Genomic DNA, 27,682 nt, shown 5'->3' with positions numbered 1-27,682 from the left:
AACCTTTTTGGTGACATGGACCCTTTTGACAAGTCTGGTGAAGCCTCAGGACTCCTCAGAATCATATGTTCCAAGAAAACCAATTATACTGACATACAGGGATCAAAATATTTTTAAAAAATAAGTTTGTGGATCCTAAGTTAAGAACCGTTGATGTAGTCCAACCCCCTCATTTTCCAGATGAAAACACTGAGGCTCAGGGAAAGTCACATGATCTGTTCAAGGTCACAGAGTTAGTTAGTAGCAAGTCTGCTGACTCCAAATCTAATGTTCTTTCCATTACAAGAGCTGACTTGTCCCCTTCAAGTGTGCACAGCCTTTTTCTGCCCACAGGGACAAGAGGCATCACCTCTGTCTTCAAGCTGGAACTGAGGTCACACCCTCTTCCACTGTCCCTAGCACACTCCAGTTCTGTCCTGTGGAGTTCACACATACACACACACACACACACACACACACACACACACACCACACACACACACACACACACCCCCACTCCCCAGCATGCTCTCTTCTCCTCTTTTGTTTTGTCTTGTCTTGTGTTTTCTCTGTCTCTCTCTGTCTTGTCTCTCTCTCTCCCTTCCTCCCTCTCTTCCTCTCCTCCTTCCCTTTCCTTCTCCTTCCCCTTTCCCTCCCTTCCTTTCTCTCTTTCCCTGTCTCTCTCCCTCCCTTTCTTACTTTCTCTCCCACTCTCTCTCCCTCTCCTTTCCTCCCTCTCTGATTCTCCTTTTATTTTGTTCTTTCTCAGATTCTTGTTTTCTCTCATTCTCTCTCATTTTCTCTCTGATTATCTCTCTCATTCTCTTTCTGATGCTCTTATTTTCACATTCAGTCTTACTCATGATATTCAGAAAATGCTTTGGATTTCTTTTTTAGCGGTGAGTCAGAGGTTGTGGCTCTAACCCGAACATTTCTAGAAAGTAGTATTTACAGTGGCCTTAATTGTGAGACATGGTATGTATATAACATGCCTAATTCAAGGACATATAGGATTCTTGACCTGTGAACTTTAAAATATATATATTTAGATATTGACATTTCAGTATAATTAGTTCCTTTATAATCCTCTGTTTTTCATTCAGTATATTTTAAAATGTTACATGACAAACAAAAAGTTAAGAGCCTCTGCTAAAGAACGTCCCTAGCCCTGAAGATGTCCTTCCTCCCTTTCTGCTGTCCAGTTTGTGCCCCACCTTGTGTGTGCTGCTGGTGTGCACTCATTCACATACGCATAAGTGCCCACACACGTATACCTTTCTCATCCTGCTGATTCATACCTGGCTTCTTCTCAGTGTGAGTAATGGAGCATTGGATGGAGTTGTCATGCTTTTGGGGGCCATGAACCCTTAGGGGAAGATCTGGATGTGACATGAAAGCCATTGACTTGTCAATTTCACATATCATCATCTCTCTGTCTTAGAAATGGCAAGTCGCTTGAAGATGATTCTCAATGAGATTCAGCCTCGAGACACAAACGATTATTTCAGCCAGGTCAAAATGACAAAAAAACATAACAGTCTTGGTTTTGAGGTCCTAACTGCGGATGTGCCAATGATTACTACGTCTGCAGAAATGAAAGGTAATGCAACTGTGGGCTAGAGATTTCATCCTGCGTGAGTGCTTGTTAAGTAGACCATGATACTGTGAATGTACTCTACTTATCATCTTTTTAGCATGGAGTTAGGCTACAGGTCTAACAAGGGACTCAGGTGATACAGTGGCAAGAGAGAAGGACTTGCAATTCAGAAGACCCGGGTTCAAGTGCTGCCTCAGACTCCATCTGTGTGTCCCTGGGCTAATCTAACCTCTTTTAACTTCGGTTTCTATAAAATAATAGCACCTGCCTCACAGGGTCATTGTGAGGATCAAGTGAGATAACTTTGCAAACCTTTAAGTCTAAGTATCATTATTAATATTATTATTATTACTACTATTATTATTGTTATTCTAACCAGAACATTTCTAGAAAGTAGTGTTTGCATTATTCTTAATTGTGAAAATGTCCATGCAACATACTTACTTCAAGGACTTATAATTTCGTTTTCCCCCATAGAATTGAAGCTCCTTGAAAGCAGGGATTGAACCATTTTTGTCTCCCTAGTACCTGGCAGAGTTGAGTATTCAGGAAATGCTTGTGACTCAATTGACTGGTTGGTATGGGTACTCCTTCCACCGTTACAAATTACAACCTCTTTCTGCCTTTGTAGAAAGTCTTTATGAATTGCTGTGGATTAAAAAAATTCACATCCTCTTGGTCAGCTTTTTAGGGGCTAGGCCTCTCCAAACTCGGCTAGTCTGGACCTCAGATGAGAGACTAAGTGTATTACTGGGCCAGCACTGGAAGCCTGTCCTGCCTGGTAGGCCGTGTTTTCGAGCTCCACATCTAGCCTGGCGAATGCAGGGTCACTTCTGTCCCGGGTGAGGCACTAGGAAAGATCTGTCCACGGGCGACTCTGTAAAGGTGCTTAGAAAACTCTCCCCAGTGCAGCATACAAGAATCCTTAATAAAAGAGTCTTGATTTATGAAATCTGTCTTGAAAGCCTAAAAATAAGGCTGTGATGGGAGAGTTGGCAGAGGGTTCCTGCCGGCTAAGTTGGTGAGGCACTGATGGACATCTGTTGTTGGAGAAGCGTACAGCTCCTGCCAGCATTATGTTTCTTTATTATCTGCTTCAGGAGTCATTAAAATCAAGCTGACTTTTAAAGGAAAGTGAACCTTTCTCCTTGGGATGGAATGGGAACTTCTGTGTTATGTCAAGGCTCCAGCGTTTCAGCTCTCACTTTCCATTTAATCACTGGGCAGCGTTATGTAACTTCCTGTCATGTTGTAAAAGGATATTTAGAAGTTGGGAATTTCTTAGGGATTTATTGGTTTTCACCTGCACTGGCTAGATTAAAATGGTTGTGGGCTTGCTGCTGTAGGATTCAGTGGCATAGAGAAAGGATCCGAGCAACGCTCCGGAATGTCTTGGCTTTCCTCTAGGTGGGGCTGCTGCTACATCGTAGAAAATATTGTTTATCAATTTGGAATGTATCCCTGAGAAAATCGGCAAATGCAAATTGCAGTTTTCAAATTGAGGGTAGGGCTGAAGTATCAATCTAATAGGATGTGTCATGTGCATCTGTATGCGTATGTTAGAGTAGAGATTCCTTTTGGGTACAGATGGGTTGGACTAGATGGCCCCAGGGGTCCTTTCCAGCTCTCAGATTCTGTGAAATGTGATTCTGGGTTCTCTTTGAATTGATTTTGATTTCGATGTGCTTATCTTGTCTTCTTTCCAATGTAAAAGCCACCTGGACCATATTATTAGATAGTGACGTGCGTTTTGTAATCCCTTGTGCTTGGCTGTGAGATTGAGAAAACTATTCTTTTACAGAGGAAAACCTTAAGTTTGCTGATAGTTTTTAATTAATAAATTTGAAACTAAATAAATTCCAAACAACTAAATAAATTTGAAAAATAAGGCATTGATTTACTTAATCTGATAATTCATAAACCATTCACAATAAAGTTTTTCTCACACTTAATAATGTAACAGATTGTATTTATCTCTTTGCTCTTCCATGAATTCTTCTTTTAGTCTTTTCTTTTCTCTGTACCTTTGTTCACTCTATTTTCCATTTCTACATCTTCCTCCCCACCCATTCCCTCCATCTTCTCCTACTGAAAGTTCATTTGTGCTACCAAGCGTTAGCAGCACCAAGGCTACCTTTGCGATGAAGTCTTCCCAAACGCCTCAGCCACAAATGCTTTTCTCCTTGTCAACACTTTCGTGTATCTCTAGTGCCCTTCATCAGATTTTAATTTGTAGGTAGTCATTTGTATGCATGTCTTACTTCCTCACCTGTGGCTCCAAGAGCAGGCATCTTTAGGAAACGGTCAGTGAGGATGCCTGTCTTCTTTATTACTGCACTCTGCCCTCGGCCCTGTGATGTGAGCGTAGTGGGCACTCAGTGTCTGTTTCTGAATTTTATTTGTGCTGTTGTTGTTGTTGTTTTTAAGGTAAAGAAGGGCAGTCATGTGATGTCACAGCTCAGGCAGTGCTGGTGTGTTGCTGGAGAAGCATGAAAGAAGTTGCTCTGCTCCTGGGCATGTTATGCCAACTTGTGCCCCTGCAGTCTGTGCCCGAAGCTCCTGATGGATTAGTGACAGTGGAGCAGGTAGGAAAGCTCTTCTTTTCTTCTTAGTGTCATTTCAGAGCAGAGCCTAAGTCCGAAATTTACTCACAAGCTAATTTTAGAAATCATCATTGTTTTAACTTTTTATTCAGTAAAATTTCATGTAGTCAATAACTAAGGGAGACTTATGATGGCTGCTTTGTATATGCATTTCAGAACTGTGAGTTTTAAAAAGTACATTCCTGGAACTTGATTTAGTAGTACATTAATAAAAGTACTCATCACCCTAACTTTTGTTTTCCTTCTTCCTATACCAGAATTTAGGTTTTGGCAGACTTTGCCTATTATGAAGTAAAACTTCATATGGCCCTGAGAGTTTTGCAAAAAAAAAAAAAGTACAATATTGATTGATTGTGAATCTCATGTTTCCTACTATGTAGATAATAAAAGTGTAGTTTTTTTGGCTGACTTTTAGCTTACGACCACAGAGTTAGTTCGCCATCTGGGACTGTTCAAGTGACTTGACTGCAGTGTTTACAAGAAATTAGCTTACCACAAGCATTTCATTTGGAAATATTTTGGATTTATTAGATTTCTGTTTTTAATTGATTCCCCTTTCCTTTCCATATGGTTTCAACAAAAATGATTTTCCAGCAAAGATATGCAACATGTATTTTCTGTTTAATGTTTTCCAAATGAAAATAAATATTTACTTTTTCCCAAGGTGTTACAGCATTCTAGAACAAAATAAATAATAGTATATAGTATGTGGCTGTACTTTGTTATTCCCCTGCGCATTTCATGGTAGTATGTGAGAAGTGCCGTGGAGATAATGACAATATTTTTATTCTCACACTGTCTCTAACTTTGGTATTTTCATATGGTTAGCAGCTGGTTCTGTAATGTTGCGAGGCCCTGAGATAGAGAAGTGGAGAGAATAGTATTATGCTTCCCCCCATCGTGTACCCTGCTTCCTTCCAAATCAAACAGGCATCTGTGTCCTAGTGTTACAGTCAGTTCTGGCTGAGTGGCCACAGTGCCAATGCCAACATCTTCAGGGTAGAATCTGGCCATGATTAATGATTGCCTCACCAGGGTTTGCCATCTTGCTAAGAAGTAAACATGTTCGAATGCTCCATTCTCTGCACTTCTCATCTTTTATTTCCTGGGACTTGTGAAAACAGCCTCTCTATGTGTGCACGGGTATGTGTGTTGTATGTACCACACATGTTCTCACATGTGGGTGTGGTGACTGGGTACTATGTTTTGGTTTTTATATAAGAGAAAGTTATTTTTCTTTCGCCATAGCTGAGAAAGAAAATTTGTTCTCATATATAATCTACCTTTCGGTTGAACCAGTGTACTCATTATGAGAAATTTACAGTCCTATAATGTTTTATGTATCCCTCAGTATTTGAATCTTTTTATGAAGAGCACATTATGGAGACATGCATTTACTACAATTATGAATCAATAGATGGCCATAAAAATGGGAAGGTCATATAAATGGAACAGCAACTTCTCTTCCCCTCTTTATGGTTGGCTTCCTACATAAAATGTACCTGTTTTATCTGCATGACGGTAGCTTCTATTGTAATAGAGACTGGTCATTTTTCTATGTTGTAGTTCATGAGATAATCTTAGACATAGATATTTTAGAAGCCGCTTACCATTGAGTGAGGCAGTTGGAGTTTAGGGTCATCCTGTGCTGACACTGGTAAACTTTGTTTCTGAATCTATTGTCCATTAGGTATAGGTGTGCACCAGTTTAGTAAAACCTGATTCAGGAGTAGCCAGATTGGAAATGCGGAGGGTAGAGAGCCACCAATTAATCATAAGTGTTCCTTGTAGATTCCTTTGGAATGTTCTACTTATGTATTTAAAATAGGATTTTATTTACAAAAATTGAATTGTCACACAACTAACTGTTCAGAAGTCTGTCTGTTACATAAAGTAACATTTATCTGTATTTTGGTCACACAGACGACCCTAACTCTGGTGCAAAAATTGTGATACCCTTTGAATTCAAATCTGACATCCTGTCATGATCTTAGGTATCATTTAAAGTTGTACTGATTGGATCCTTATATTTATTTGTAGTTATTTAGTGTATTTACTAAGTTGTCTTCTATTCATTGTTGTGGAAGGGAGAAGAAAAAGAAAAAAATAGTTGAAGACATGATTTTAATGTAGTATAAGAACCCTGTAAGGACCTCCATAATTTCTCTTGGATCCAGTTCAACTCTACACTATTCTCTACTCTTGAGTCCAGGCCCCCTCATCTTGTGGCCGATCAGGCCTTGCTAGGTGCCAGCCTCATATTGCTCCCACCGTCTGCTACTTTCACTCCTGTTCTCATGCTACTGAATGCAGCCAGGGAAAATCATGAAACAAAACCTAACTGAGGGAGTCTACTTCAAATTTGTGTCATGTAATCTCAACTGGGTCCTCACTTCCACAAGGCAATCTGTTCACACTCTCCTAATTAATTCACTATCCCTTTCACCACATGTGGCTTTTCCAAACCCTCTTACCCTTCCTCAAATCTCCAATGGTTCCCTCTCCTCCTCCCCTCTCATCTGAGAACATTCCTTATATTTCACTGAAAAAATTGAGGTCATTCACTGAGAACCTTTACCTTCCACCTTTCATCACTCAGATGCCTTCTGTCATTAACTTTGTCTTCACCCCTGTCTCACATAAAAAGATGGTCCTTCTTACCTTATCTGCTTGCAGATGTGATCTCATTTCATCCTGTCTCCTTCTCTCATCTCCACTGTCTCATTTATCTTCACTTGATCTCTGTCTGCTTGCTGCTTCCTTATTGCCAGCAAACATGCCCATCTCTCCCCCATCCTCAAAAAACCTTGAGTTGATTCATCCATCTCTGCTAGCTATTGTCTCTTATTTCTCTGCCCTTTTGTTGCTAAACTCCATGAGGAGGCCGTCCACCATAGGTGCCTCCACTTTCTCTCCTCTCACTCTTGTTAATTCTTTAGTATGGGGTCCCAACATCATCCCTAACTGAAACTGCTTTCTCCAAAGTTATAAATCATCTCTTGCCAAATCTTAGTCCTAATTCTTCTTGACTTCTCTGCAGCCTTTTATAGTGTTGATCATCCTTTTTCCTTTGATATCTCTTTTCTCTAGGTTTTTGTGATACTGCTCCTTCCTGGTTCTCCTCCTACCTATCTAATAGATCCTTCTCAGTCTCCTTTGCTGGATTCTCATCTGGGTCCTGGCTAGTCTGGCCTAGGCATTCTTCTCTTCTCCCTTTATACTATTTTGCTTGGTCATCTCGTTAGCTCCCCTGGATTCAGTTATCACTTTTATGCAGGTGATTTATTTATTATGCAAATCTATCTATCCAAGCCTTCATTTCTTGCCTGATATCCATTCTCAAGTCTTCAAATGGCTATTGGACTTCTATAACTGGATGTCCTGTAGATAATCTTAAACAAAATATGTCCGAAACTGAACTCATTTGTTTTTCCCCTAAAACCTATCCCTCTTCTTAATTTCTTTATTACTGTCAAGGGCACTACCATCCTTCCAGTCACCCACTTAAAGTCTAGGTATCATCCATAATTCCTCACTCTCTCTCACTCCACATATCCAATCCATTGGTCAACCCTACTTGATTTTACCTTCATAATAGCTCTCATATATGCCCCTTTCTCTCCTGACACTGCTACTACCCTGGTGCAGGCCCTCATCACCTCAAAACTAGACTATTGCAATAGCCTGCTGGTGGGTGTCTCTGCCTCATCTCCCTGCTCTAATCTGTGCTCCATTTGGCTAACAAAGAACACTTCCTAAAGCTCAGATCTAAACATGTCAACCCCTACTTGATAAACTTTAGTGGAATCTTATCACATGTGGGGTCAAATATAAAATGCTGCTTGATTTTTAAAGCCCTTCATAATGTAGCCCGTTCCTGTTTTCCTGGATACCTCATTCTACTCCCCTCCAAGTTCTCCAGGATTCAGTAACAGTAGCATCTTTACTGTTCCTTGTACATGGCACTCGGTCTCCTAACTCGAGGCATTTTCATTGGCTGTCCCCCATGTTTGAGCTCCCTCCCTGCCTCTGCCTCCTGGCTTCCCTGGCTTTCAGGTCTCAGCTAAAATTCTACTTTCTGTGAGAAGCCTTTCCTGATCCCTCTGAATTCTAATGACTTCCTTCTGAGATTACCTCCAATTTACCCTGTATGTATCTTGTTGGTACATAATTGTTCACATCTTGTCTCTCCCATTATAATGTGAGCTCCTTGAGGGCAAGGATTGTTTTTGTCTTGCTTTGTCTCTCCAGTGCTTGACACAGTGCCTGGCACAAAGTAAATGCTTAATAAATGTTTGTTTGCTGATTTCCAAGAGGATTGGCAAATGTTTCATAGCTTCATTGACTTTTTTTTTTCCCAAAAGTAATTTGGACTGCCTGCCAAGATGGCTGCCTGAACAGGAGGTATGCCCCTCCTGTCTGATGATGGCAAAACCTGGGATGTGGAGTTGTCAACCCAAGAATCTGGGGGACCCAGGACAAGCGCCAACAGGGCTGACCACCACACACAGGGGCATAGCAAGGGGCACAGCCCTACCACAAACCTCTAATTCAGGAACTAAAGCTGGAGAGATGAATAGATTAAAAAAAAGACCATTTAGTATCAAAAATTTTTGCAAATCTGATTCTGCGGCAGCTGCAAGCAGAGACACAGTAAAAAAAAAAAAAAGAAATGGATTCTCTACAAGGCCTATGTAAATACTTAGAAGAAATTAAGAAAAGGCTGAAAAATCAGAAGAGAATCTGGTAAACCTTACCCAAGAAGTGGAATCCCTGAAAAGGAGAGAAGACCATAGAGAAACCAATGACCATTCTAATAGGGGGAGAAGAAGCAAATGTTCCTTCAGAACCTTAATGTCATCAAAGGATATTGAGAGAATTAAATAAAAAAACAGAGGTTCTGGGGAGAGGGGGAGAAATTGGATCTGTTGTAAGCATTTTAAGAGGAAAAACAGAAGGAAAGGTAAAAAAGGAGGACTAGACTGGTAGTGTAGAAAGGAGGAAGAAGGGGGTCAGATTTGCTTCTTCTCAGCATTTGGGTATGTGAAAAGAATATATTAACGTGGAGGAAAGTGTGTGTGGGGGTGGGCCTCAGATGAACCTCACTCTTATCTGAAATGGACAGAGGAGGGTTGAATACACACACACACACACACACACACACACACACACATACATACATACCAGTTTGTTTAGAAATACATCAAACTCAACAGAAATGCAAGCAAAGATAGTTAAGAGAAAGAATAATACTGGAGAGGGAATGGTCACAAGCAAAATTAATTTCCTGATCCTAAAAGAAGAATTAAAAGAGGAGAGAGGACGAATGGATGAAGAAAAGAACTGGAATTTAAAGGGTTGCCTTCAGTTGCATTTTAGACAATTGAGGAATGGCTCAACAAATTATGAATATAATATAATTTCACCATAAGAAATGACAGAAAAGATGACTTCAGAGAATGGTTGATAGTATGAATTGTTGCAGAGTGAATTGAGCAGAACCAGGAGAACACTTTGGATAAAGACAACAATGCTGTAACGAAAAACAGTTTTGGAAGAGCATAGAATTCTTATCAAAGTATTGACCAGCCATGTCTCTGTGGTCCCACATGTTACCTTCCTTCTAACAGAAAGGTGGGAACCAGAGTGCAGGGCCATATGTTTGTTGATATGGTCCTTGTATGGATTTGTTTTGCTGATTGCTTATTTTTTTATGAAGGTTTAATTTTTTCTTTTCTTTCTCACTTTTAGTTGGCTGTTGATAGGGTAAAGGGTATTGAGGTAGGAGTGATGCCATGAAAAAATGGGGGGCCATTATAACATTTTTTAAATGCACAGAAGAGAGCATGAAGTTCAGAAGGAAGCACTGACAAGCAGGGCAGTTTTGAATTTATCATATACTTTTTTTTTCTTTCAAAGCAAGTGCTATGAAATAGAGATTCATGCTTTTATATTGAATATGTTTGTGTTCTGCACTATGTATGGAAATGTTCTCTTTTGGTATTTAAGTTAAGAATTTTAAGATAAAATTTTAAAAAACTTTTTTAAAAGGTGTCATTGCTTTGAAGTTCATGAGGAATGAAACTTCTCTCTTGGAAGGAGCTGTCAGCCTCCCACAAAGCTTTGCTGTCAGGCTTCCGCTGAATCTGGCTAAGCTGTACCTGGTGGTGTTTACAGTAATGCTTCATCTCTGCTGCTAGCATTGTCTCGTGGACCCCAAGACCAGTCACCCAGTTGGCAGAACTACAGATTGAATCTCCAAACAGAATAAATGGCAGGGCAGAGATTTGAATGTCCTTTGGGATAAAAAAAAAAAAGGATAAACCACCCTTAGGGACAGTAAGAACAGTCATTGCCTTCCTCTCCCTTCTAGTAACTGTTTTCTTGACAGAAGAGCATAAACTCGATTTTAACAGGATAATGAGCTTTGAAATGAGGAGGCCTCTCTGCAAAACCGAGGCAAGATTCTTCTATTTCTTAATGCATTTGGGATCTCTTCTAATTTTTTTTTTCCATAGGCTATGGACCTTTGTGACTTTAGGTTACAGACCCACATATCAGAATTTTAGAATAAGTAGGAAGGTAGTGAGAGGAATAAATGGGAACTCTGGTTGCAGTGGAAAGAGAGCGTGCTAGCTGTAAGGAGAGCCAATTAAGTATTTCTGACGTGGCACCATGTTAATGGAACCAGAGAAGTCTAGTTGAAAGGTACTTAACCAATCATCTGTTCCAGTGGTCTCATTTTACAGATGAAGAAACTAAGGCACAGAAAGAGGTTAAGTTTTTCCACTCATAAAGCTTCCTAGTGTCCAAGCTGGGATTTGAACCTAGCTGTTCTGATTCACAGCCACCATGATCTTTCCACCACGACACCTCCATTGCCTTTGTCCTCTCCTTGTTTGATTTTACAAATTAATATGTATCCAGAGGTCTGTGAAAGTTCCTTCCTCCTGTGTAATCACACAATGAAAGGTTCTTTCATAATATCCCTGTACAAGAGGCAGAGATAAAACCACCTTTGAGGGATGTAAGTTGAGACCCTTAAGGAGTGAGCGGGGCAGGCAACCTTATCATGCGGCTTCCTGACTCGAGTGTGTCTGAGTTTCATGCTTGATGTTTCCTAATGTAGGGGTTTGGATTGATAGACTTGGTTGGTGAGCTTTCCAGGGGATATATGACACCCCTATGCTCAGGGCCAGATGTGAAGAGGTACTGATTTGTAAGAATTTCCTCTACCCAGGGCCTTAGCATATATTTTCCTCTGTAATTTTAGAACAGAGGTTGGACTAAGCCGTTGGGTTGGATTTTCACATTGACTTTCCTCTGCCTGCTTAGCATTTATTGCTAGAGAAAACAACCATTGCCTGCTGTCACGGTCTCCCTGCTCCCCTCCCTTCTGCAGTGTGTGCAGCTGACTAGTTGTTGTTTTTTTTGCATTCCTGTAGTTTCTTTTATTTCTGTTTTTAGTTACTCAGAAATGGCCTGTAAATAGGGTGTGTGCATTTACCAGCTTTGAAAAAGAGTATGAGCTTCTTTCCCCTAGCTAAAACCTGTTTTGTATATGACTACTGGTTTTTACCCAATAATCATCTTAAATTATATCAGCAGCTGACTTCTCAAAAATGTTATGTTGTTTATTAACCTAGTCTAACGTCCTGAACTTAAAGGCATATTTTAAGGCTTTTCTTACAACTTGAAGAAATATTCTAGACTAAATTGCCTTTTCCATCCTAATTTCCTCAAGTTGCTGACTTGTAGGGGAAAATAGCCATTTTATAAAGACTAGAAAATGAGACAAATATATCAGATACTGGAGCAAGGTAGCTTGTTAGCTCCTCGAGGTTAGGGACTATGATTTATTGGGCTCCTCTACAGGATAGTAAACAGGGCAGAATATGTATATTTATCAAATTGAGTGTCATTGAATAAAAACTAATCAACTTTAGATATGGCAGAAAGTTGAAGGATATAGTTTAGCAGTGCTCATTAGTTAGAGGCTTAGCAAGCAGACATTGGGATGTGTTGAGATGAGGGATGCACAGAAGTTTTAAGAAATTATGTTTTCTTTCCCACCACCACTTCACTGCTTTCCCCCTGCCCTTCTAGAGCATGATGGAGACAAAGCTAGGACCCTAAACCCAAGAGACTTGGGAGAGCCAGACTTCCACCCCAGGGGCCCCCAGCACGATCCTGAGAAATAGCCTGTATGGAGAGGCAGCCTGGCAATGGATCGTGCAGGGGCTCCAGCCACCAGAGCCCCAGCAAGGAAGGTTCTTGCATCCAAGTCCTTGGCACTGTCAAGTGGCTTAACATCAGGAACTGATAGGATTTTTATCAATGGAAATGATGTTAAAGAAGAGGAATTACCATCTACTTTGCAGATATACTCTAAGGACCATGAGACCTTCCTATCAGCTGCTGAAACCTTCCATGTATATTGTCTCCTCCATTAGAATGTGAACTCTCTGAGAGCAGGGAGACTGCCCAGCGTTTCCATGAGTATTCCCAGTGCTTAGCACAGTGCTTTACACATGGTAAGGGCTTAATAAATAAATGCTTCCTTTTTTCCTTCCTTCCTTCCTTCCTTCCTTCCTTCCTTCCTTCCTTCCTTCCTTCCTTCCTTCCTTCCTTCCTTCCTTCCTTCCTTCCTTCTTCTCTCCCTCCCTTCCTCCCTTCCTTCCTACTTTCTTTTTTCTCTTCCTTTATTCTTTTTCTTTCATTCTTCCTTTTCTTTTTTCTCCTTCCTTCCCTTCTTTCTCTCCCTTCCTTCTTTCCTTTGCTTCCTTCTTTTCTCTCTTTTTTTCCTTCCCTCCCTCCCTCCCTTCCTTTTTTCCTTCCACCAGCTGGAGTGATAACACAGTAAGTTAACATAATATTCATTTCAGATCAATACAGAATCTTCCTTTGTGTAAGGTATTTTATCAGATGCTAGGGATGGTGCTAAAATCATAAACCCAACTGACTGATCAAACAGTGATGCCCCTCTTCCTCCCCTGTGAAAATAGAGAAGTTTGGAGGAGGAGTGTCTTGAGGAGAGGAGATGAGCTTGGACCTGTTGCTTTTGAGATATTTACTTATGGGACACCAAGTAAAATGTCTAGGGCAGCTGGAGATGAAAGACTGGAGTGTGATTAGGATGGGAGACACATAGCTTTAGGAGTCATTTGTGTATAGATGGTAATTGAACCTATGTGAGTGGATGAGATCAGCCAGGGAGAGAGGGTCTGGAACAGAACTTCGGGGGACAGTTGTGCTTAGGGGCTGGAGATGGATGATGGCAAAGGAGACCAAGACTTGTTGTGTTTGGCCTCAGGGGACAGCTCGAGGAACAGTGGGTGGAAATTAAAAAGTGACGTATCTCAGTTTGATGTAAAGAAAAATTTCCTCATTAGAGCTGTTCAAAAGTGGAATGGACTATTTTCTCAGCTCAGCAAGAAGTGGGTCCTCTTCCCTGGAGGTCTTTGAACAAAGGGCAGACAACCATTTGTGGGCTATATGGTGGAGGGTGTTCTCGTTCAGGCCTCCCCAGATATTGGGTTCTAGTCTTCCTGACTCAAGGCCCAGTGCTTTCTCCACTGCATCACCTTGTTGCCCAAGTATTTTGTCTATGATGCCTTGATTCCCAATCACGGATAAAGTGTAACAGCCCTGTGCCAAGCAGAGATCCTTGTGACTCTCCAATAGACAGATCTCTTAGTGAATGCCTAAACATCAAATATTACTCTTCACTCCAACCAATCTTTCCTGGTCAGGAGGACATTTCTGCCGGACTATGATGTTGAGTGCACCTAGGCATTAAGATGGTAAGAGGTTGCAGGGGTGGGAAACCTGTGGCCTTGAAGCCACATGTGGACTTGTAGGTTCTCATGTGTGGCCTTTTGATTGAGTCCAAGTTTTATAGAGCAAATCCTTTTATTAAGGGGATTTGTTCAGTGAAGTTTGGATTCAGTCAGAGGGCCACACTTGAGGACCTAGAGGGCCACGGGTGGCCTCAAAGCCACATGCTCCCCACTCTTGGTAGAGCACCAGGCCTAGAGTCAGCAAGACCTGAATTCAAATCTTACCTGAGACATTTATTCCTTGACCCTGGGTAAGTCATTTAACCTCTGCCTGCCTCAGTTTCCTCAACTGTAAAATGGGGATTATCATAATGGTACTATCTCCTAGGATTGTTGTAACAATCAAATGAGATAATATTTGTAGAGTGCTGGGCTAATTAGACTAAGTCAGTAATGAAAGGACCCTCCTAAGGGGATAGCAGTGTTCAGGCAGAGGGGAATCTTTTTCAGATACAGGTTGGACTGGAAGGCCATCAAGGGCCCTTCCAACCCTGAGATTCCGTGATTCACTGGGATGGAATTCAGAGGACTTTGGTTTCATTCCAGATTCTGGGTTTTTAAAGACACTTTTAAAGGTACTCTGGGCCCACGGGAAAGATTTATTTTGCTGCCACCACAGCATGAATGACTTTGTGATGGGCGCTGTGGAAATAGTGAGTGTAGATCATAACACGGCGTCTGCCTTCCAAGTATTCACAGTTGGCAGTGGGAACCAAGACAGAAATATATGTAATAATAATGCTATTTATTGGCCACCACGTCCAAGTCTGAACTCCTCTGCAAGGCACACTCTGGCCCCACCCTACCTTTCCATCCTTTTCTTACACAGTAGGCCCCAGCCTTTGGGCCTTGGGTCACACTGCTGTCCTCTTTTTAAAGTGTTGTTGTCTCTCTCTGTCCCCCCACCCCTCATTTCTGTTTGGCCAAATTCTCCTCATCCTTTAAGGCCTAACTGAAGTCCCACCTTCCCCATAAAACTTCCCGTGGCCACTGGAGCAGACAGTGATTTCTCATTTATGCAAATGATTTTAATTGTCTTCATGAGTTGAAGGCATCTTAGCAGACATCTAATCTGACCTTTGCCTTGATATTCTATATACCAGACAGGTAGCCGTTGGCCTTTTGTTTAGGGGAGTACCCACCAAACTCTTGGAGAGTTCTTGTTGTTAGGAAGTATGTCCTTGCATTCAGGCTAAGTCCACCTCCCTGAAACATGCTCCTGGTTCTGTCATCTTGGTCCAGGCAGAGCACTAAGCCTGTTCCTTCTGCTGCTGACACCCCTTCAGATACCTGAAGGCAGCTCTCCTATTTCCCAAAGACTTCTTTTCTTTCATCTCAACAACCCTTTTCCTTTAGGAAATCTTCATGGATTGTCATCAGAAGACCTATCACTGTGCCGGCCACCTTTCTTTGCATACTGGGCAGTTTATTAATGTCCTTCCTAAAATGGGGTACCTCCAACTGAACACAGTACAGCTGATGATATCTAAATAGGGTAGAATCCAGGAGGATGTCGCCCTCCTCATCCTGGACTCTGTGCCTCTCAATACAATATGATGGAGCATCTTAGTTGTTCTTGATTTATTAAATGGATGTTGGTTTTGATTTCTTACATAGACCGAAGACTCCTTGAGGATAGACACCCAATTTTATATTTCCCTTGTATTCTTCCCGAGGTTTTAGCACAATAACTGGGCACATAAGATGTTTTTTTAAAACTAAATTTTCATTGATAATGTATATTTTTTATATTACCAAAATTTCCCCTAGTATCTCTGCCTTCCCCTCCCCTATCTCAGAGCTATCTCATATAACAAACCCCATTCCATATAACAAATCATTTTTTAAAAGGGAGGAAAAAAATCAGCAAAACCGAAGGTCTGAAAATATGTGCAATGTATTAGGCCTGTGGACCTCATATTTCATGTGACAGGATGTTCTAGAAATCTTTATTGATTCATTGATAATAGGATGTCTATACTTTTTCACATAAATAATGCATGGGCTCAAGTACTACACAGAGCAGGAAAGAATAAGCATTTCTCTAATAGCACTTACGGTGTGCCAGGCACTGTGCTAAGAACTTTACAAATATCATCTCATTTAATACATCAACTCTGGGAGGTATGTGCTGTTGTCATCCCCATTTTACTTCTGAGAAAACTGAGATCAGACAGAGGTTAAATCATTTGCCCAGTGTCACATACCTGGTAAGTATGTGAGGCTGGATTTAAATTAATGTCTTCCTGACTCTAGGACCAGTGCTCTATCCAGCCTAGCTGCCAATTGGTGTGCGTGGAGGTGGGATGGGTTGCATAGTGATTATTGAGTATGTGATTTTAGTCAGCAAAGACTTTTTATATCTTCTTGCTTTAGAATAACTCTGCATCCTGGTGACTCAGGTCTTAGGTAAAACTTTGAACCACCTCTTTTCCATACCCCCCCCCTTTTCTTTCTCTCTCTCTGTTGTTCTCTCTCTCTCTCTCTCTCTCTTTCTCTCTCCCTCCCTCTCTCCTCTCCCCTTCCCCTTCTCTCCTCTCTTTGCTTTCTCTCTCCTTTGTCTCTATTTCTGTCTGTCTGTTTCTCTTTCTCTTCCCCTCTTCTATTTTCTCCAGCCATTCCCAAGCTTCTTAGAGCTAGGCTTGATATGAAATTGGTTTCCTGTGTTAGCTGACCTTCTGTTTTCCAGCCACTGTTTGAGAACATGCACATGCTGGATAATTGAATCACACGGCATATCTATGAGGAGATTGGACATTTTTATTTTGTGCTGTTTGATTTAGAACTCAACGAGAATAACAGCATTGAAAATCTGATCTCAGAAATCACAAATGCTCAAGGGGATGAGGGAAAAATAGGTACACTAATGAACTGCTGCTGGAGTAATGAACTGGTCCAACCATTCTAAAGAACAATTTTGATCTAGGCCCAAAGGGCTATAAAACTGTGCCCAACCTTTGACTTAGCAATACCACTACTAGGTTTGTATCCCAAAGAGATCAAAGGAAAAGGACCTATATGTACATAAATATTTATTTTTTTGTGGTGTTAAAGAATTCAAATTCGAGGGCACGCTCATCAGTTGGAGAATGGCTAAACAAGTTGTAGCATATAGAACCCTGTTGTGCTGTGAGAAATGATGAGGGGGGTGGTATCAGAAAAACATGACAAGACCTGTATGAACTGATGCAAAGTGAAGTAAGAAGGGCCAAGAGATCATTGTGTACAGTGACAGCAATGTTGTAATGATGGTCAGCTGTGGAAGACTTAGCCACTCTGATGAATACAGTGATTCAAGACAATTCCAGAGAGAGAACTGATGAACTCTGAGTGTAAATTGAAGCATAATTTTCTCATTTTCTTCGTTTTTCTTACTTTTAAAGAAAAATATGGCTAACGTGGAAATACACTTTTCATGATTTCACATGTATAATTGATTATCACATTGCTTGCCTTCTCAGTGAGTCTGGGGAGGTGTGGGAGGGAGGGAGAGAATTTGGAACTCAAAATTTGAAAAGAATGCTAAAAATAAATAATAAATTGAAATGTTAAAAAAAGTCTGATCTCTTCTGATGGAGTTAGCATATGGGGCATTTCTAAAGTCACATTCAAGGAGATTATCTGGGTTTATTAATAGAATTATTTAGCATTGAGCCCATTCTCTCTAGAGCATATTTTGACACCTGTCATGTTTTTGAAAAATGTTACCTTTGTTAACTAAGGAAGTCAGAGGACCCCTTCATTATGATTTCCTGTTTTTATTTTCTGTAGCTTGAAATACCTGCTTAGAAAAAAACAAATACCTGCTTAGGAACTTTTAAAAATAAGGTATATCTGTGGGTTGCTTTTTTTTTAAAATTTTTTGAAAGATCATAGTCACATTAGAATCATAGAATTGATTTTCTCTCCTCCCTCATCCTCCTGGTAGGATTTGGTTTTCCAAAGTTTTTATGCTGCTGTAGGAGCTGAATGTAAAGAGAATTCAGGTCTGCAATTGGAAAGGAAGCAGAATAGTTTTTTAAGTTCTCCCATTTGGGATGAAGCAACAGGATCCATGTGCATTTATCTTACATTTATTCTGTTCTGACTTGGTTACAGACAAGAAATTCTGCCTCTTTATTGTAAACTCCAAATATTATCATTTACTAATATTGTATTGCACCAAATATTATCAGTTACTAATAATGTATTACATTACTCCAAATATTATCGGTCTTTAGAAATGTCTTTTTTGAAAGAATAGAGCAGGAGTGGGGAACCTGTAACCTTGAGGCCAAATGTGGCCTTCTAGGATTCAGTCAAAGGGCTGCACTTGAGGACCTAGAGGGCCACATGTGGCCTCGAGGACAAAGGTTCCCCACCCCTAGAACAGAGCTTGGGGCACTGCTGTAGTCAAGATACTTAACTAGTCTAGTTTTTCCTTCTAGGTTACCTTGTTAAAGTCTCTATTTTCTTGTCTAATTTTTCAATTGTTTACTTAACTGGACTTGTGGTTGATGTGATGCCCTCCCCTGCAACATCCTCCCCCTAATGGAAATGTAAAAAAACCTAGGAAATAAATGAGGATAGTCAAGCAAAATAAATACACACAAAAGTCCATGTCAATAAATGTCAATCTCTTTATGCTTTTAGAATCCATCACCTCTCTTTTAGGAGGCAGGTAAACATGCTTCATTTTAGGTCCTCTATAGGAATGGGTGGTCATTTCTTTGATCAGAGTTCTTAAGTTTTTCTTTACAATGTTGTTGTAGTGCTTATTGTGTTATCGTATTACTTGTTCTCCCGATTCCATTGACTTTACTCTGTATTAGTTCCTACTTCCTAAGATTCTCTGAAATCATCTTTTCTCATTTTTTATGACACAGTAATACTCCATTACACATTTGTACCACACTTTATTCAGCCATTTCCCAATGGATGGAAACCTTAGTTTCTAGCTCTTTCCTTTGCTTTTTCCTTTCCCTTTTAATATCCACTTTAGAATCAAGAAGTTTATTTTATTTACATCTGTTCCCTCCATGATATTATCCTCTGTCTTAACCTGTCTTATTCTTATCCCTGTCATTTTCCCTGTTGAGTGTGATATATATTTACACAAAACTCTTGTGTTTATGTGCATGCACACGCACCCGTGTGTGTGTGTGTGCGCATGCATGTTCAGTCCTTCTTCGTCTGGTGAGGTTTACATGATGCCCACTCCTCGCATACCTTCCTCTATGTTTTCTTTTCTCTTACTCCAATTTTGAGAACTAGTACAACCCCTTTCTTCCTCCTTTCTAAAACAGTGTATTCCTTTTATATTACTTTTTCTTTCCCTTCTTAAAATCCTCAGAACAGAACCAATCTATTCCCAGGTCTTCTATTTTTTCTTATTTTAGTCCCTCAAGACATTAAGGTAATGGAGGTATATTTTTTTTTTCCACATTGGGATGTCAGCCCTTCATCATCCTATAAGTCCCTTCCTTTTCTTAAATTAAATTTGCTTTTCTAGGTTTTTCTTGACTTTGCATTTCAAAATTCCTACTCAGTTCTGGTCTTCTCAGTAAAAATTCTTGACAGTCCTCTGTTCTTTTAAAGATCCACTTTTTCCCATGTAGAATTATACTTGGCCTTGTAGGGTAAGTTATTCTTGGTTGTAAGCCTATATATTTTACCTTTTGGAATATTGTACTCAAAGCTCTTCTCTCGTTTATAGTAGAGGCTGCCAGGTCTTGTATGATCCTGACTGTGGTTCTTTGGTACCCAAACTCTTTCTGGCTCCTTAGAGTATTTCTTTTTCTTGAGAAACTGGATTTTGACTATGGCATTCCTGAAACTTTTTTTCTGTGGTTTCTTTAAGGAGTGCATCAGTGAATTCTTTCTATTTTTACTTTGCTCTCTGGATCTAATAGATCTGGGCAGTTTTAGTTTATGATTTCTTGAAACACAGAGTTTATACTTTAAAAGAGATTATGATTTTCAAGAGCCCAATAATTCTTAAATGATTTCTTCTTGACCTGTTTTCCAGATCAGTTTTTAAAAAATAGTAGACACTTTACATTTTCTTGTATTTTTTTTCCACTTTTGTTTTTGTTGTAATGTTTCTGTCTAATGGAGTCATTGATTTATGTTTGGTCTTTTCTAATTTTCAGAGAAGCCATTCCTTGTGTAAGATTTAGCACTTTCTCTTCTAAGTTATTCATACTTCTTTCACTTTTTTCCTCCAAAGCCTTTATTTCATCTTTTATGTCTTACTTCATTTCTTCTGGTGGAGAATGCATTTTTCCTTTCAGTCTCTGCTTATAGTCGTTACAGAGTTATTCTCTTCTAGGTTGTATTTTTTTGGACATTTTTGGATTTATTATAATCTTTATTGGATCTGTGTCTTCTTCCACTTGCTCTTCCCTCCTACCTTAGTTCCTGAATTGGGTCTTTGTATTGGGGCCAGGCTCCACTACCTGCTAAGCTTTGGGGCGGCATGGTCATCCTTGCTTGGTCTTAGCCTGAGTCACCTGGGTTCCTAAACTGATCTCCTCCCTGGGTTAGGCCTCTCTTCTGGATCTTTGAGTTTCAGCGAGTGGGATCGTCAGTGCTCTTTCTGGCATCTCAGGACAGATGGGCCTGGGGTGTCCTGGGCTAAGTGCTATTGCACCCACACTGTTTCTGGTCCCTTCTGAGCTCCACACTGAGGTATTCCAACCATCATGGTACTCTCCCTGGGAGCCTTTCACTCTTGATGTTTCCAAATATAGAACTTTGTCAGCTACATTTGGCACCAAGGCTACCCTGTTATTTGCCCATGGGCATTGATGCTGGCTAATTTTTTGTGTGATTCTAGAGTTGAAGGAGTTACTATAGTTTCCCATGGATTTTTTTTTAATCATTATTCAGTCTGGTGTTATTCCCAATCCTGCCCTCCTGTACCCCTTCCCTAGAATGGCTGGGAGGTGGGGAAAAGGAGAAAAGCTGTTCTTGTGTGCCTATTACAGATTTTTTAAAGTCAACACAGACCAATTTTAATAACCTTAAATTGCACCACTGGACTGAATTTTAATAGTTATAAATCAAATAGCTTGTTTAACTTGAAAACTATAGTAGTCCTTCTGGTCCCACCCACAGGTATAGGCTTGTATTGATCCAAAGACTGTCCAGTACATCCAGTGATCCTTCCCCCCGCCCCCACCCCATTCAGGGGGACTGATAAATTGAAGCCAGTTTTCTTTGGGTCATTATTCTTGAAACCAGGGTTTCTGCACCTTTTTGGTGTGATGGTGATAGTCTGGTGATGAAGCCTATGGACTCCTTCTCAGAACCATGTTTTCACGTGCATAAAATAACATACATAGACATACAAAGGAAACCAATTATATTGAAATGCAGTTGTCAGAATAGTTTTTTTCAGTTTCCAGATGCCCCTCAAATCTATCCTGCACCTTAGACTAAGAACTCCAGCTTTATATGAATGCTTTTTAGTTAGAATTCCTTTACTTCTCTAGAAATTTTGCTTTCTGAGCATGGTCATCTTGATGGGGTATCTCCTTATGGTTGCATTGTTTGATGTAGTTTGACAGTTAACCCCACTGGGGGTAGTTGCTGTGGTTTTGGTAAAATATGTTGATATCTAGGGTTTTTGTTCTGTGTTATAATGTGGATATAAATGAACTTGTAAATACCCACACACAAATGAAATATGTATTTTTAATTTTTTTTAGATAAAGAATATAGGAGACTACTTTAAACAACACCTTTTACAATCCAGACACAGAGGAGCATTTGAATTGGCTTACACTGGCTTTGTAAAGCTAACTCAAGTCCTAACCAGGTAAAAACAAAACAAATGTTCTTTTTGTATACATTTTATAGAGTTAATAAGCAAGCCATGTGAAGAAAGAGCTTATAGCTTTATGTTCTAGTGTCTACAAGAACACAGTTTAGTTGGCTAGAAAACTTCTGGAAGAAATTGTTTTCTTAGGTCTTACTGTATGGCCTGCTACAGATGTTTGAGTGAAATGTCCAAACCTGGCGACGTTCCCCTAGAAAGTGGATTTGAAGTAAACTTGAATATTTTGCTAAAAATAGTTCCCAAATTACTATTTTTTTTTCAGTGAATAAAGTGAATGTTTGGTCTGTTTGAAAATTACTTGGTATTTGGAATAAAGCATTGCTGGGTGTGTATGTGTGTGTATTTACGCATGCGTGTGTGTGCACGCATGCATTATAGTCAGAGAAACACTTAGCAATTTAGTAAGTTTACCTTCAGAAGTTTATTCTCTAGGAATCTTTAAATGAGCAGTAAGTAGGTTGAATAATATTTTTTTTCCTATGACTGGAAAAATACTTAGGTAGGCTTAATATATTTTGTTAAAAAGGTACATGTTTTTGACATTCTACTTTAATGACATTTTTTTCATTCATATAGCACCTTTCCTCCAAAGCTGGCGGAGGAAACCTTAAATTACTTAATGACTAAGTGTTCGCTGGCAAGTGTTTTCCAAATAAAAGGTAGTATTTTCCAGGAAAACATTTCCATTGCCTGGAAACCTTTTGAAACGAAGCAGATTTTTGCCAGTATTGTGGCCTTAGCAAACATTTTATTTTGGACTGTTAAGACAACTACCCCATGAACATTTTCTAAACATTTTTCGCACTCCTGGTAAAAACATTTGCAAAATATATTAGCTGTTATGGCAGTACAGAATGTTTTCTAAATGGTAATTTATTAAATAAAATACACTTGCCACTAACTGGCTGATTCTTGAAGATATTTCAACATTTTTTCAATAAAGCTATGGCTTCTCTTCCATCATTACTTGCTTGTGATGATGCCTCACTGTAGAGACAGATTGGTGGTACAGTGGATAGAGCGTTGGCTCTGGAATCAGGAGGACCTGAATTCAAATCCATCCTCAGACACTTACTAGCTGTGTGACTTTGGGCAAATCATTTCACCTATGTCTGCCTCAGTTTCCTTAACTGTAAAATGAGGGTAGTGATAGCATGCACTTCCCAGTGGGTGTCATGACGATCCAATGAGATAATTCTTGTTAAACATTCAGCACAGTGCCTGGCAAATAGTAGGTGGTTAATATATGTTTCTTTCCTTCTGGAGAATAAAGTCTGAGGCCCTTTCCTGTAGGCATTATTTCCTCAGCAGCCATAGTAGCATCTACTAACCCCCAGGATTGTGCTGGGTGTTAGAGATATGAAAAAGTATAAGACATGAACTAGCTGGGGATTCAGAACTTAATACAGCAAAGTAAGAGCAAACAATATATAACAGTTTATTAATACATGCTAAATTATGTGGTAGAAGCTATGTGTACCATAGGAGTTAAAGGAGGAAGGCATCAGTGAGGGCTGGTGTGGCCAGAAATGGCTTCCTGGAAAAGCTAGAAATTTGACTGTTTCTTGAAAGATGGCTAGCCTTTGAGTAGGCTAAGGGAGGAAGATAAGGCATTCTGCGAGAAAATAACAGTATAAGCAAAGGCAAGGAGGTGGAATTTATTAAAATGTGTTCTTGGGAGCTTGCTTGATGATAATGATATTATATTAGGGAGTAATGGTAGATAAGATATCTAAAACTGGGCAAGTGAATTTAGATTTGATGTAGTAGGGAACAGGGCTCCATTGAAGGCTTTTGAGCAGGGGAATTACATGATGAAAGTAATAATTATCTTTTTATCTCTCCCTCCCCCTCCCTATCCCCAGTGCAGTATGTTTACAAATACCTAATACTTAATAAATGGGTATTTAATTAATTAATTAGAAATGAGAGAGTTTAGAGTCAGGAACAGCAGCTATAATACTTTTTAATCATTTCAGCAACAATGGGGAGGAAAAGATTGAGTATAAAACATTCTGCTTGTGCCACTGAGCTTGCAATCTAGTTTAGAAAACAAAACAAACCCAGGCAATGACCACTAACCTTTCAAAGAAAAAAACTTAGGATTTGGTAATGATAGAAAGACTTAGATCAAATATTCCTAACAGAGCCTAGGAAGTTGGAAGGGGGATGAATTTAGTCTGGGGAATATTTAGTTAGTGGTGATGGCCATGCATTCACGTGGGAATATATAACACCAGTTGGAAATCTGATAATGGAGATATGGATTTGGGAGTCATCAGCATGGAGGTTAGAGTTGAAGCCAAGGAAGGATAAGAGCAAAGTGTCATAGGTTCAAGGTTGGAAGAGATCTTAGAAGTGATCCATTCCAGCCCTCTCACTGAAAAGATGAGGAAACATCAGAAAGGGTAAGACAACGAGACATGTATTGAGTCTTGGGAAACACCAAAGAACACCGTGCTTTAGTTGCAGGATGGAGTTGGGAGAGTGGCATGGTTGGGGGAAGAGAATGCATCCCTGGTTTCCCAGACCTCCCCTTAGAGGGGCCACTCAGAGGACCCTGGACTGTTCCTTGACTATTTTTGACCAATATGTTATTAGTTCTTGACTGCTGTGTCTGCACTAAGTGGGTCTTTATTTCCTTGGAGACATTTCAAACCTGCTGACCAGAATGTTTAGCAGAGAACATCTTTTTAGTGTGTGTGTGGCTTTCTTTTGTTTAGTTTTCATTTTTAAAAGAAAATTTGTTACTATTGGTTTCCCTTTGATAGCCTTTTACAAGCCTCCTAAGCTATGAGAAAATTGTTTATGTACAGAACTTAAAAAAATAGAAGTTTGCAAAAAGAAATCTTAAGAGATCATGAAAATCCACTGAAATTGAGGCCAGTTGCTGGCCTTTTCTTGAACTACAGCTGTGTTAAGGAGGAAACACTTAAGGAGATTAATGGGTAAATCACTGAAGAGTTAAACATGAACAGCATTTGTTTGAATTGGTTTTTAATAGGATTATTCAGAATGTCTTCAAATATAAACTAACTTCACAATTAAACAATCAGCAAAGAACAAATAGAAATAGGAGGCATCTTCTTCGTTATGAAAACCATACATGAAAAAGCAAAATTTTGACTTCATGTAAAAAAGGATATTGAGTAATCCAATATTTTTTTCATTATCGAGTGCCTTCTTGTTAGAAAGAAAGGAAACCGTCTGTATTTCCATTCTTGAAAGGATCATAAGCGCCATCATTTTAAAGATGAAAAAAAAAAACAATCCAAAAGTAAAAATGCTTTGAACCAACTATGGGTAGGTATTTAATTAGGATTCAGTAGTACCAGTATTAGTCAACTACAGTGCTTTTTACTGGATTTTCTTCAACTCGACAGACATTTATTAAGTTCCTTATATATACACCAGGCACTACTTCCAAATATCCAAGCCCCTTAGAAAGGCAGGGTGATGACAGTTTCATACATAAATTTCATCATGAAGTTTATATTGATTATCTATTTCCAGCTTCCTTAGATCCTTGGTCACTTTCTCCTTTTTCATTATCATCATCATTATCGTTATTTTCCCTATGAAGTGAGTCTGTGTGGCATAGTAGATAGAAAGCTGGCCTTGAAGCTGTCGAGAAATGTGTTCAGGTTCTACCTCTGGCTACGTTGGGTGTGGCCCTGTGAGGGTCACTTCCTCCCAGGGGTCTGGGTACATCACTAAGACTACAGATTTCAGAGAAGGTACAGAGGGTGTTCCCTATACTAAAGAAATCTCAGGCCTACTGCTTACCTGTGTTCTTTCTTCCATGAAAACAGTCAAAGTTAGGCGTATTATTTACATGAGAAGGGGAGGCTAACTTTGTTTTTTTCCCTGTGTGACTTTCCCCTGTAATTCCTTTGTAATTTAGCCCCTTCCTGTCTTTCCAGCCCTCTTACACCTTATTCCGCCTTCACATCCTCTCCACTTGGACTTAATTCATCCTTGGAATGTTCCTCTCCTTTACTTCCACCACTCCTTAGTTTCCCTGGCTTCCTTCAGGGCTGAGCTTACATCCTATTTTCTGCAGACCTGTCTTGGTCCCCCTAGCTGCCAATGCTTTCCCTTTGCAGATCACCTCCATCTATTCTGTATATGTTTTCTGTGTCTTTAGTATTTACATGTTGTCTTGCCCACCAGAATCTTAGCCCCTCAAGGACCAGGGCTGATTTTTTACTTTTCTTTGTATCTCCATTACTTAGCACAGTACCTGGAATAAAGTAAATTCTTAATTAATGCTTGTTGACTGAGTGATTGAATGATTGAAAAGCTCAATAAACTTGTAATAGCACAGTAACTTTTAGCACAGCACCACATCTATAGGTGGAAGTGGGAATAGATAAGCCAATATATATTTATTCCTCATTATTGATATATCATAATAATCTGTGATTTATACTTTCATGTGGACCTCAGTCTATTATTCTTCCCAGTGCTTACTGAAATGTAATAACCAGTCAGGTAGCCAGCAGATTTTTTTTTTTTTGAAGTCAGGACAGCTATTTTTGCAGCCTTGATTAGAAGAAATTAACTGATAGCATGTAACAAATTTTTTATCATAGAAAACTAATACTGGTTGACTCTTGGAGACCCCAAATTAGAGTATGGTGGTTTAATAGGAGTGATGCCCAGATCCAATTAACATCGCTTAGTCATGGCTGCTACCATTTAAATCTAGCAGGAAGAGTTCACATGAGTTGAACTTTAACTTTTGCAAATTGAAATAGATTAATGCAGAAATCACTTTCTCCGCTTTACTGAGTATGAAAGGACTACATCTTTGAAGAGCATAAAGTTAGATAAGAAAATGTATGAAACATATTAGAACTGAAAAATAAAGCTCAAAATGACCATCTACCCTAAAAAAAAAGGCAACTACATCTTGTTCAAACCTTTAACATTTTTTCTTTTTGCCAAACATGTATGAGAGGTGTTACAGTCTGCAGTTCATTTAGCATTTTGTAAATTTTATTTTTAAGAATCACCTTTCTATTTCAATTTTTGATTGGAATTGAAGAGAGTTAGGGAAACTTAAGGTGGTGCCACAGTGCACAGCGTGCTGGCCTGGCAGTCAGGAAGACTCATCTTCCTGAGTGCAAATCGGGCCTCAGACACTTCCTAGCTATGTGACCCTGGGCAAAGTCACTTCACTCTGTTTGCCTCAGTTTCCTCATTTGCAAAATGAGCTGGAGATGGAAATGGCAAACTGCTCCAGTATCTTTGCCAAGAAAACCCCAAATGGGATCAGAGAAAATCAGACACCACCGAGAAGTGACTGAACAACAACAATAGGAGGAAAGGGTCAATGCTTTGACAAATATAAATTATAACTTTTTTTCTTGTGTGTGTATTCCTACCTAGTGACTTGTCTGTATCACAGTCTTCAGTCTTTTCGAGTTTGCCCCTGTAACTGCAGAGGATGTTTTTTACTTTTATGTATTATTATATACCGACTTTCTGGATACTAGATCATTTCCTTTAAACAGTTAGGAATACATTTATTGTTCTGGCTAAACTGCTTAGAAATCTTCTTCTCAGTGAAGAATTTGGGACCTATCTTTATTGGCAGAGACCTAGAATTACTTATGTTAATTTCCCCCTCTTGATTTGAAAGTCTACTTTTAGTACTTTAGAAAATTCAGCTGGGGGAAAAAAATCGAATTGCGAACTAAATATCTGTGCCACTCACTTCTCTTCCTACCCCCACCACCCCTTTTATCCATGGCATCTAGTGATTCTTCCCAAGATTCTCTCCGGACTTCAAATTGGTAATTTAATTTTGTCACTGCTATTATTGCTCCTGCCTGAA

At 39.6% G+C, this 27,682-nt stretch overlaps 1 protein-coding gene across 8 annotated transcripts in view; it reads left to right on the top strand.

Moving 5' to 3' along the window:
• Positions 1 to 27,682, top strand: part of THADA (THADA armadillo repeat containing) — a 443,253-nt gene that overhangs the window by 45,549 nt on the left and 370,022 nt on the right. For 6 of the 8 annotated variants that reach the window (XM_021001256.2, XM_021001255.2, XM_078149496.1 and 3 more), the window contains 3 exons: positions 1,421 to 1,579; positions 4,004 to 4,161; positions 21,710 to 21,819. In XM_021001256.2, coding sequence (XP_020856915.1) covers positions 1,421 to 1,579; positions 4,004 to 4,161; positions 21,710 to 21,819 — 427 coding nt within the window. The remainder of the gene's footprint in view (positions 1 to 1,420; positions 1,580 to 4,003; positions 4,162 to 21,709; positions 21,820 to 27,682) is intronic. The other 2 variants (XM_021001257.2, XM_078149497.1) reach the window with 2 other exon arrangements.

This window comes from Phascolarctos cinereus, unplaced genomic scaffold, assembly GCF_003287225.1.
Source record: "Phascolarctos cinereus isolate Bilbo 61053 unplaced genomic scaffold, phaCin_HiC Scaffold_2;HRSCAF=192, whole genome shotgun sequence".
Lineage (NCBI taxonomy): Eukaryota > Metazoa > Chordata > Mammalia > Diprotodontia > Phascolarctidae > Phascolarctos > Phascolarctos cinereus.
The sequence above is the reverse complement of the archived record's forward strand: the minus strand, read 5'-3'. Positions and strand labels throughout refer to the sequence as shown.